At 35.2% G+C, this 12,813-nt stretch overlaps 1 protein-coding gene across 8 annotated transcripts in view; it reads left to right on the top strand.

Annotated features, from left to right (window-relative positions):
* The window catches only part of SCEL (sciellin), a 73,878-nt gene that overhangs the window by 41,893 nt on the left and 19,172 nt on the right, over window positions 1–12,813 (top strand). For all 8 annotated transcript variants that reach the window (XR_012040401.1, XM_072850007.1, XM_072850009.1 and 5 more), the window contains 4 exons: window positions 241–306; window positions 1,527–1,592; window positions 3,682–3,714; window positions 5,014–5,085. Coding sequence is in view for 7 of the 8 variants with exons in the window: in XM_072850007.1 (XP_072706108.1) it covers window positions 241–306; window positions 1,527–1,592; window positions 3,682–3,714; window positions 5,014–5,085 (237 nt within the window). In the remaining variant the exon portion in view is untranslated. The remainder of the gene's footprint in view (window positions 1–240; window positions 307–1,526; window positions 1,593–3,681; window positions 3,715–5,013; window positions 5,086–12,813) is intronic.

The following is a 12,813-nucleotide window of genomic DNA, read 5'->3' as shown; positions in this document are numbered from 1 at the left end:
TCAAGTAAAGGCACATCTGTTCTCTAAGCATCAGAATCCCTTAAGGTGTCCCATATCTTGTATCCTTTGAGATACTTCCAAAATTTCAGGTGGCATATATAAACAGAGTCATGCCATTTACCATACACAGTTGTATCATTCTGATAGTAGAAATATGACTTCTTATCATTGGTTTTTTTTTGTTTAAAATGATACACTTATGGAAGATTAATGAATTAATTACGTCTATTTCCTTAACAGACAATCTTGGACTCCTAATGCATCATCCACAAACACTTCTGTGACTTCTCCAATCAAGAAAAAAAGGTATTCATTACCACCATTGCTTGGTTGCCAGAGGATATATAGCACTCTATTAAACCTCAGTAATGTATCACAATTATATAAAAGAACATTACCAACTCTCTCCTCTAGCATGCTCTAGCTCCTCAGCAAGCTTCAAGAATTCAACTTTTACATGCTCTGGCTTTTTCCACGGGAGTACTGTGTTGCAAGGTTGTCTCTGCAGAGCCAGTTTTGTGAGCCTGGTGGACATAGCACAACAGATGCTAACTCTGCTGCAGTGCCTAACTCAGCTAGCGTATGCCTTTTCAGTGTCCAAATGTAAAGCATTGTAGCTCACTGTAATTGCGACCAGCTGAAATCTCTGATGCCAAACCTGACCCTCTGCTATTGCAGTACGTATGAACCACACTAAGGTTTTCTGCATGATACACAGCTAGCTTTAAAAATCTGGATTTCAGATAGTATTATCCGGGCAAGAATAAAAACAGGGTGTAGAACAAAGAACTACATTTTTAATTTAAAAGGTACTGCTGGCGATAGCCATATTTTTATGCATCCTTCCCAGCCAGAAATCCTGTCCGTTTGTGATTTTCTCTTCCATATTTCATGCATAAAAATTGTGATCAGTAGAATTATGAAAGTAGAAATTAAAATGTCATCATTTTCTTATTAACAGCCCTGCTTGTTCGGTGGAAGTTTATGGTGTTTTCAGCGCACTAGTTCTCTTCAGACTCTGAAGATGTGAAAGGCCATCACTGAATTGCACTGTTTATGGTGCAATTGCTTTTTCCTCACAAACAATTGCTGGATTGATAGTTTTGAGGAAAAAAAACAATAACAGAAGAACTGAAAGTGCTTGTGATGTTTATGTGACCTCAAATACCAGTCTGAATGTGTTTCTTGGGTTGATATTTGACACCTGTTCCTTTGTGCCTTCTATCTGGTTGTCCTTCCCATGAATGATGCATTTCTTTGTACCATTCAGGTTGTAGAAAAGACCACCTAGAGTCAGAGAATATATTTTTCACAACAATAATTAAAATTACTGTATTATTTCAAATTCCATTCAGTTGTCTGGAAAAAAATGGTCTAAAAAGTATCTGTATGCAGTATTTTAAAATACTAATAATTTAAGAAAAGTTCCAGCTATTGTCACTTCTGACATTCTAACATTCATAGTATGCTGTTCAGCCCCATAGCATTAAACTAATACTCAATAATTTATTTGTTAACATTGACAGGCAATCTTGGATGCCTCCTCCGGTTTTGAGTAGTAAAACCACGACAGAGACAGTGGAAACCAAACAGTAAGTACTCACGATCGCTAGTTATTTCCTAATTCTTGGCTAGAGCTCATTTTGGGAGTGAGCCAACAGGACAATTCTTTGAGGGACTGAGTCTGATGAGTAAGATGGCATGGGAAGAGAAAGTCACCCCATGCCTAAATACTTGTTTGGGCTCTTAGCAGCTTGATGCCCAGCATTGGCTGAGGTCCAAGTTTGTGAAGCGCCAGCGACTTGAGATTACATAAGTGCTCCCAAAATTTTTCTACAGTGCTTGTATGATTTCTTCATGGTTTTCTTTGGACTATTCCAGTTAGCTCTCCACAAGACAAATCTGCTATAGAGTGACTAGCCATAAGGGCAGGAATCTATTGGTGCCATTTGATCTGACAGCCAGGGGCTAACCCTGGGCCTTTTTGGTTAACACTGTGGACAAAACCTCAAGATCTGCTTAGTCAGCTCTCAGTAAGGTGTCCAAGAAATAGTTTAGAAGAAAAGCTCAGGCTAAAGTTACTTGCAGATTAATGTTTAATGTTTATTTCTAAAGTTGTGATTGCTTTCTGGCAGATCAGAAAGAGAACAGAGAACATTTCTTGTGCTCTCATCTAAAAGCAGAATATGGATGGTTTAAAATATTCATGAATGAACTTTCATGATATTCTTTGCTTAGGTCCCGTATTGGCTGCAGCATGGCCTTGTGCTTCCCTAGTTTTAATCTGGGAAACTTCCAACATAAGTCTCATGCATATCAATGATGAAAATTAAATGAAACAGAAATGAACGCATACATTGTTGTGTTAGGTAGAATTCCTTGGCAGACCATGGCCTAGGGAGTTTATGGAATCTCTGTCACTGGAAGACTTTAAGATGAAACCTTAAAACCAAGTTTAGCAATTATTTTTAATCTTATTCTGTGTTTACTACTGTCTGTGTGTTTGGCCAAGATTCAAAGTCGCTCACCACCCAGAAGAAAGATAGCTCCTAGATGCTAAAGTTTATTTTCTTTTAAGTTACTGCTTAGTAGATATTTTTAATATGTCAGTTGTGATGAATTTATCTGGCTTCGTTTCAGTATCTCACTATGATCATGGTAATTTTGAAAGCATAGGATAGCATGCATCCTCTATATGGCATCTGCCCAGCCTCCAACAAAATGCTGGAATTCCTGTGTCCTTCTCAACACTAATTATCCAGTTACATTTCTATTCTCATAATCCAGAGGAGACTGAAATACAGGCATATTCTTTATGAAGCTTTCATGACCCTTCCTGGATCATATAACAATGATGTCACCAAGGACAGTTGGTTAAACAGTGATGGGCATGAAATGATTAATTTGTTTATCTTTTAAAAGTGCTTTGAAGATGTGAAAGCTATTTCAAATTGTGAATATTACTATAACTAATAATAGTCACCAAAGCAAAGCCTTTTACTCGCCTGTGAGTTTCAGGAAACAAAGTACTATGCATAGATACTAATAATCACAGTTTTAAAAGGTCACTATCAGCCTTAAAGACGGGTGGAGGAAAGAGCTGTGTCTGCATCTTTTCTTCAAATATGAGAATGGCTGATTGTTCTGCTGTCCTCAGGAAGGGAGTTCAGTAATCATGGGTTTGCGGGTTTTTTTGGTCAGGGTTTATTATTTACTTACCTTTTCTGATACTGAGACCTGATTCTAGCCTTCTACAGTCAAGCATGACATGTAAACTTCTCGAGTGCTTTGCTTCAGTTCCAAGCTGATTAAACACACTTTACAGAACACTTAAAAGAAATTGCAATTGAAGCTAAGAATATAAGCAGCTCACTGTAATTGAGTTTTTTGGTTGTGAATTGTGTGCTGAAAACAAAACACTATTGATCAGAGTGATTGACTGGAGAATGTTAATTGAAGAATTATTGTCTTAGTAACATATAGAGTACGATTAGAATTTAGTATTATGCTACTTGAGTTAAACAAGTTATGTTCCACATTAAGAAACAAAGAAAAATACCATCTTGGAAGGAAGGAAAAGTAAAATTAATTGCTGTTGATTGATCTAAAATCTTGCAAAGTGCTTTGATACCAGCATTTTGCTACTTGGTTTCTGAAATGTTTACTCTTTTCTTTCTCTAGGACCACTTCAGAAAATTCAGAGGCTTCAACAATGTATGTCTTGTTTACTTTGCTTCTTAGTAGATTTAGAAATGCAACAAAGTCCCATGCACAAACCTTGATTATTTTTTTACATTTATTTATAATACAAAGACTGTATAATCTACCTGGGAGCATTCCTCCATAGTCAGTCACAGAAGTGCATAAAGAAGACGTCCTTCCTTGCAGAAATGTAATTATTTTCACATAGCTTAGAACATTTCATTGGTTATTTATTCAAACTGAAAAGCCAACTGTAACTGCATAAAAAATTAAAAACTGCTTCACAATTCTAGTTCCAGAGTTATATATGTTGCTAATGCAAATACTCCTTTATATTAAACTGATGGTCTAAAGAGAGAGTGAAAAAGAGAGTATGGGCAAAGTGAAGAAAAAGAAAGTGGTAAATTAAAAAGCTGTGCACATGCAAAGGCTTGTAATTGAAGGCATTAACATAAGATGAATTGACGTAAAGTACTCTAAACTTATTTGAGTGTCTGCAAAGGTTGCTCTAATTTTAGAAAATAAATTTATTAAATTAATTCATTAATTAAATGTACTTTTCACATGGTCTAAATTAGGAAAAGATTACTTAACCAACCTGTAATTTCATGGCTTATAATTAAGACAGCTACACAACTTGTCATGGTTTACTTACCATCCTAATAGAAAGATTCTCTAAAGAAGCATGTAACTCATTTCCAACTGTATCAGCCACCTTCTCTCTTTCTTATAATTTCTTATAATTTTAGTATTCCTCTAGTGACCAATCTGACTGTTCACACAAATAAGTAAAAATAGGAAAGTGTAATTGTTTACTTATTTAGTTTTTAAAAAATCAGTACTTTGCTAAATAAGTAAAATGTTAGTCTTTACTAAATAAGTAAAATTTATTTAGTAGGTAGTAGAAAAGTATTTAAAAGTTCCTTTATTACTAAAATAATATTGAAACAGTAAAAAAACTCCACTTTCTTACTATATCCATACTAGCAAAACAGCTAGTTTTGGAATACTAATTTTTCAAAAGGCTCAGTGGGTGCAGTAATCTAGTGAACTAAAGCATTACATAGCTATTTATATATATATCCTTTATATATATATATAGAGAGAGAGATAATTCTTTCTATATATATTATATATATTTTATACATATTTAAAAAAAAAAACAGAAAAAATTCTCAAAGAAAATCCAAACTCACTGTGGTTACACTTGTAAGAAATATAATATCTACAATGGTAACCCATTTAAATGATATAATGTGTTTCCAAATATCTTCCTGTCCCTTAAGTATGTTTTCACCATTCCTATTGCAGGGCTGCCTTTTCATCAGAAGAGGTGACCCCTCAGAAATCAAAGACTGATGTGGACAATCAAGCTACAGCAAGGTAACATAAGCAGATATAATCAAAACAATGTTTTGATAAACATTGATAAATGTGATAAATGTGATATTGAGAACTCAATTTGTTTGATTTCCATATTTGATAGCTCATTTGGACATGGTGTGTGATAAATACAGCATTTATCTACTCCTAACAATTGGCCTAGAAGTACAAACTTTGAGTTCCATCTCATTGACTTGCTAAGTTATCTCAGATGTTTCATTTTTTATTCTTTCAGTCTGTCTAGCCTGCATCTTAAAGAGCAGCATATAGATAGCTGCTGCAAATGTTTGGAAACAGATAAATTGCAGTAGTATGGATTATATAGTGCATTTTCTTTGGTCTTCAATAAATTGTGGGAGAGGTAATATCTACACACTATTATGTATATAAAAAAACCCCTTTTGCATTGTAGTGTTAACATTTTAAATAGTAAAAACCCAACAGATACCATTTAGTGTGACAAAATTAGTACATTTAAACAGATGGACTTGTTCTTGTGGTATGAGTTAGATGGCATATGTACTAATGTATCTTGGAAAGTGTACAGAATACCATGAAAACTATTGGTGGAAAAGACATAGAATTTTTTTTTAACTGAAATTCCGGCAAATTGTAAGGTTCTCTACTGATGGAGATGTTACATTTCTCAAAACAATCAGCAATAACCATGCAAAAAATTTGACTCTGTGACCTTGACCAGAATAAAATGCCTGAATATGCAATTAAAAAGTAAGTGAATTAGAAATAGATTTCTAGATATGCACTGAGAATTACAGTAGCTCATTTTGTAGTTTTTACCTGGGAATATTAAATGGTGCAGACACTAAAATTAGTTTAAATTAGCTGATTTTATTTAATTTGATTAATAAAGTACAGTTTTCTGAGGTCTGAAGCCGCAGTCTATTATTTTGACTCGTGACCCCCTCCCCCAAAACTCCCAGTATGTAGAAACAGTACAAAATAATTAAGAAAAACATGCAAAAGATGTCTGACAGTGTAATCCCTAGGAAAAAAAGCAATGTTTCAGTGAAACAATGTCCTGTCAGCAAATGTGGGAGATCTTAGAGAATGAAATACGCCACTGTATTAACTAGGGAAGTCACAGCTATTTTTCGCTCCTAAAGGCTTGTTAAGGTCTTACTTAATCCCCACCCTCAATCAGTTCACATTCATCATCCTCCAGTGGCTCTCATTACCATATCGAGCTTTGTATTCTCGTCCCTCCATTGGTAGAGAGCTGGAGGAATATTTTACTGGTCTACAAGTTTCTATGGTAACATTGCGCTGCCACAGCTATTTGTGTCAGTATATAAACTATAAGTAGCCTGTAATCTTAGCAGGCAAAATTCAGCCCTCTCTACTCCTGCTATAATTCCCTTACATTTGACTGGTGCTTCAGATGTCATCCATCTGCTGCTGATGTATCAGCTTCACAAAACTACAAATTTTTGTTAAATTTACGCTAACCAAAAATGCATTAAGCAGCTGTCAGCAGAAGTGCCTTTCTTCTATTAAAGATGTCGTATAAATACTACACTTCTGGCAAAAATGATTGTGCCACACAAGGGAAGTAAACAGTTACATGAAAAGTATTTCTAGTAACACCAACATTCATTAGAACACTATTTTATCTTACATACTTTAATTTCCTATATTTTTACTTAGAATGGAACAATTTTCAGGTCATGCTTTTTAAAGTCATACTTAATTGATTATTTATCTTTCGCTCAGGGTTCTGATAGGGATGTTAAAGGCATAATGAAATAATTTCAATATAAAATAAGTGGAAAATGGCAATTGGTTTTCTATTAAACTGGTCAGCAATACAAGGAAAATCTTTTGGAAGGGATTTACCTGAAAAGGATGTCAGATACTATATCTTTTGGCTAAAAGTGTAAGCTTCACTGCGTACTGTTCCATGCAATGCCTAAGCCTGATTATGTTAATGTAAAAAGCAATTTTTGCATTTTTTTCAAGTACAACAGTTATCCAGGCATCCATCTTCACAGAATCACAGAATCGTATAGGTTGGAAAAGACCTTTAAGATCATCGACTCCAACCCTAAACCTAACACTACCAAGACCACCACTACACCATGTCCCTAAGCACCTCATCCAAACATCTTTTAAATACCTCCAGGGATGGCAACTCAACCACTTAAAACATATCTTAAAACACTATCTTAAAACATAGAGTATACAATAATATGTATAGCATATCTGGAGGCATGGACCTATGGACCTCCACCTTTTGGATATGATTAACAGAATGGAATAGGCATCTCATTATTAGTTAGGGCATCTATAGGTACCTTAGACAACATAAATAAGTAGGCTAGGATCCAGAAGAAGTAAAGATAACCACTGTCTAATAATTGTGTATTTTTCAGAGCATAATAGGTCATCCTCAAAACAGGTCTCTTGGTACCTTATAAATGCAGCAGCATATGAGCACTGCACTGGATACATAGAGAGACCTTTTTTTTATTTACTCAATGAGTCTTTTATTTATTGCTTATAAAGTTCTTTTTGTGTTTTATTTCCATTTCAGTGGAGAACCAGGATTCTCACTCTAAGTTTTTCCATTACAGAATTGTAGCAACCATTAAATGCAGGTGTTTAAAAACCTGCATTTTTTAAAGAACCATGTTCTGTGGGCAATCTTGTTAAACCACATCAAACCCTCTGAAGGTGTTTAACAGCTTTAGTCAATCTTTCATTAATGATTATAGTTAGGAAGCAAAAATGTGTATTTCTATAAAAAGCTTTTATATGGGCTTCACTTGTATTCAACTACTCTGCTTCCTTGCATGTGATCTATACGGAAAGTAACAGTATTCAGCACAGTGGGCCACATTTACTGGTGCAGAAACAAAGGTATTACCACCAAAAGATGCAGAATAATCAGAAAGTCGTATTTCCAATAGTTCATAAATTGTAAAAGTAATTAATTTATATTTTATTTTGCATAGATATATCAGAATTTGTGTTGGACATATTTGAGGAGAAGCTTTTGAGGTGATAGTAACAGGGGCTATATAAGAACTTAGAAAGAGATCTCACTCAGTTCTTAAAGCATCCATAGTGAGATTGTCTTCTACCAGTGAATGACTATAAGTCTGTAGGGGCACAGGGCATATTGTAGAAACTTTTACATAAGCATGTCTTTTTGGCATGCTGTCTACAGCAGGGTTAGGTAGAAGAAAATGTCTCAGCTGTATATTTGTATGTATGTGGGTGACAGAGGCAATTTCCAGGGAAGAGAAACAAAGAAATAGAATATTTTTCTGACATAATTAAGCAGATACTACATTCTTGGGTCTTTAGCATTACATTTTCTATAAAGTACAGTACCCTGAATATTAGTTCTGTACAGAGTTTTGCTATACTGTACTGGGTAATTCACTGTAATTACTCCTGACAGATAGTAGCAAATTCAGACAATGCTGTAAATATATTAGTATTATGCTCCTTTTTAATGATATTCCTATTTGACCTGAGATGTATTGCCAGTTTTCCTTTTAAAAGATTATGAAAAAACAACATATTAATTACCTGTGCTTAAACTACCTCTTGTAACAAGGACACATTTTTCTGCCTATCAACATTTAGCAACTTTGAAGAATGGAAAAAATAAGATACAGAATTTCTTCCAAATTATTTAAAAAATATGAATAAATTTGTATCAGCTTGGAATTTTCTAAACTAAGGCAATTAAGACCACCATGTCAAGCCTTCTAAATGAAAATTTATTCATAAAACTTGTATTGTTATAGAGCTGCAAAGAGCACAAAACTAATAGAACGTGTAGGTGCATTTTGAGACATTGGCCAATTATGTGTTCTCATTACCTGAAAAAGAGAAGTCTGGTCTATGGAGAGAGAGAGGCAATTCCAAACAGCCACTAAAAACATCCTAGAGAATTATCTTAGGTTGGACTAAAGTTTAGATGACCAAAATAAGAAGGCATGACTCCCACACCAGGTATTCCTGTGTGACTTTTCCATTGTGATGTCTTTTTTATATGTTTTCACTTTTTATAGACTATACAGTGCTTCAGCAGACCTCTAAAATGTTCTGCAGGACCCTTGTGTCACTCAAAAAATGTCACTCAAAAAAGGATACTAAAACAGAACTCACGTAGGCACACCCATAATTCAGTAGTTGTAACTGCAGTGAGATCTTGCTTTGGCTACAATGACAATTTTTTCCTTATGGTAAAGTGAAGTGGCTTTAAACTTTCTCATTTCTTTTGATAGTACAAATTAATACAGTCATTTTTGATGATACATTTTTGCATTTCAGCAGAAGGCAAAAATATTAATTTACTTTCTAGTGCCAGGGACCTTCTGCCTCCCAATTCTGACAGATAAAGCATTCAGTGGAATGCTGGTTTACAGCTTTTCTGCATGTTGATGTAAATGATTTGCTGTTGCAGAGCTTATGTGAAGAGATCCAAGCACATTATTCCTGACTGAAAAGTTAATACAGTGTTTACAGGGTCATACATATCCTCCAAGCAAAAATGAGTAAATTGTCTTTTTTTCAGTGATCTTTCCCAGTCCACCTCCTATAAAACATTCTGATCAACAGCTTCTTCCTCTGTATTTAACTCTGAAATCCTCTGGGCTAAGCATTACACTGGTTTTGGCACAGTATAAATTGGCTTTCACAGTTGACTGCAGAGCTCTTCTGTTCCCTCATCCTCGGCTGTTATTGATGAAAGGTCTGAATGAGGGCTCCTGGCACTGATTAGTGAGCATAGCGCTGTGGAAGGAAATGCACCCTGCTTCAGAATAAATGCCACTCTTTTCTCAAAGAACTTCTTTATTCATTGTCAGTTATACATGACAAAGTCTGATATAGGGACAGCAAAGCAGTCATGGATGGCAGATCAAAATTCAGCTGGGCCCATGATGTTAAGCTTTATCCAGTGAGATGCCTGACATACTTAATATACTGTAGACCAACTCTTTTAGTTCAGATTTGGAAGGTCCAGTTGGCGATTGGTTGTTTTTGCCTTCTTCTGCGCTGATGTGACTAGGTCAGAAATGCCCCTAAGGTTTTAGCCAGACTTGGTTAGTGTGGTGTTCACATATTCAGTCATGTCAGAGGAAGAAGCTGTTGATCAGAATGCTTTGTAGCAGATCAACTGGGAGAGATCAGTGAAGAAAGGACAACAGATGCAACTTGTTTGGTATCACATTTAGAAATATTATATATATATATATCTTATAACTGATTAGAAATAGGGGGTCACTTCAGCAGTTTTTATAATCCTGCTCAGGGCTTTTAATCAGAAAACAGATGGAGATCTATTAAAATTACCGTGTATGACTCCTTTAATAGATCTGCCTCTGGATTGATGATGCTGATGCTGATGATGACAGAGTGAGTAGATGTGAAACCTCACTGAGTATCCTGGGATTTGATGCAAAGTATCCCACTGATTAAAGACGTTACAGCAAGTCTTATGAAATTTGTGCAGTCCTTCAGTTTTCTGGTCCATAAAACAACAATGTTGGTGCTTGGGTATTATGTGAACTGTTTGTGTATCAGCAAAGAGAGATGATGAAATTCTTGGTAACAAGGCAAGAATGCCTTCAGGAATAGGGGACATCTGGAACTAGAAATGGGCTTAGCAAGACTTTTACAGGTTAAGCAAGCATTCACTGAATGAGTAGGGAGTTGTGGTCACATACTGTCCTGCCTTGTACTTGAGTTCAAGAGCATGGCTGGGGTCTCTTTAAAATTTCTCTTCTCACTCTTTTTCCTACACATGTCCAGGATCAACTTCAATTTGGCCTCAGCATAAGGACAGTCAGAATAATGTGATCAAACTTTTTAAAATCTATTTTTGATGACTGTTTTCTTCATTGCTTTCAGAATTGCAAATACAAACATTAGAAATGTTGTCATTGCTTTCATCAAACAATCAATGACATCACTAAAGCTCTTTTTGTAGGCATGGTTCACATGTTTCTTGTTTCTATGCCATTTGAAACTTTTACCTGAACATTTTCATGACAAAAAAACCCTATTAGCTGTGCTTGAATTTATGTGTGGATAGGATTCATTTGTGTTTTCCTTTTTGATGGTGATCTGACTTGTCACCAGTTAAGCCAGAATTACAGAACTATTATCTACCGAAATAAGTGAGATTGGCAAACATATCTGACAGAGCAGAAGGACTGAAAAGTATTAGAGCTTTATCTCAAGTGAAATGAGTTAGAAATCAAATGCAGACTGAAAGTCAAAGCAAAATGTAGGCAACTCAGTTTCTCTAAGTTTTTACTACAAAGCATAAAAGGAAAAAAATCATACTTTGTGATTACATCATACCTTCATTTTGATACCTTTAATGATTACTTACTCAATATGTTTATAGGTCTTTTATGCATTAAATCAAGGAAGACATTAGATACCTAACATTAATAAAATAGATAACCCAAAAGAGAATGTTTCTGTAAATGAAGGAACATTTGCTGATATTGATTCAGGGTCAGAGATATTAAGCTTTTGAAATTTAGCTAATTTCTGGAGAGCTTGTCACACAAGCCCTAAATAATTTCCCTTTTCATTTGTGTCTGAGAGGCATAGAGGTCCAAGATATGGCAGAACAGGAGTGTCTGGTTAACAAATTTTGCACGCAGCCTGCCTTGACAGCTTTTTTTAAACCTATTTTACTTATCTTCTTTGCTAGCCTTTTATTCTGCTGGAACCTCTTCATTAGTTGTCAGATTTCTAATCCTATTTTACACAAGCAGCTAGAGGCAAAATAGCAGACAGCAGCAGCAATATTCATGGTTAACAAGTTTATAGCATGAGGCCCATAGTGGCCCACTTGCACATAGGTTTTTCTGGCCTTCAGAGTGGGGCTTTCTTGTAGATTCATAGTGCTATTTTAAGCATTTTTCTGCAAGGAGATGTTAAAGGCAGAATAGACTTTTTTCTGGAGGTGGTCACTTACAAAGGGAAAAGTAAATGAACCAATAGAATTGTCTTCCATACTTCAGTGATGATAACAAGCACGCCTAGGTCTTAATCTAAGTCTTAATGTTTTTATTTTATAATAAATTCATTAATTTCTTCAATATTTGATCCTTTTGTACAAAATGTGATACAAAATCTTCTGTACTGCTGTTCCAAATATTTTTATACAGAATACAAAAATGTGTATTTGTTATCCTGAGTTAGGTGCTCCTAAAAAATTCCCGTCATGTCCTGAGGCTGTACTAAAATATTTCATCTTCTTGAATTTACGAGCAAACAATATATTCTCCTCCTGGCAGGCTGTCTGACCTACCTCATTCTCATCCATTTCGAAAAATACTCACCCTAGGCAGAATGTTCACAGTGATGTAATGGCTGTCTCTGAAAATACTATGCTTGGAGGCAGCATCCTTTGGAATGACCTATGAAAAATGTCAGCATCCATTACAAGCCACCTACCATATTTGAAAGATATTTCCCCAAGTTTGTCTAAACAGCTTTGTGTCATCCTAGAAGTTTTATGCTGCTGTTTTCCATCATAATCTATATTTTAAAAAATTGTTGACAAATTTAAGCAGTATGAATTCAGTTCAGCCAGCCTTGAACACTGAAATAGTTTATTTTTTCAAATGACAGTTATACCTGCAACTGGAAAGACTTCTCCACAGCGGCCTTTCACTGCATGTGATATTCTAATATTAAAGGAGCTTCTTTAATGTACGAGCATATAGGTTA

The sequence above is a fragment of the Ciconia boyciana genome, chromosome 1 (assembly GCF_034638445.1).
Source record: "Ciconia boyciana chromosome 1, ASM3463844v1, whole genome shotgun sequence".
Classification (NCBI taxonomy): domain Eukaryota; kingdom Metazoa; phylum Chordata; class Aves; order Ciconiiformes; family Ciconiidae; genus Ciconia; species Ciconia boyciana.
The sequence above is the reverse complement of the archived record's forward strand: the minus strand, read 5'-3'. Positions and strand labels throughout refer to the sequence as shown.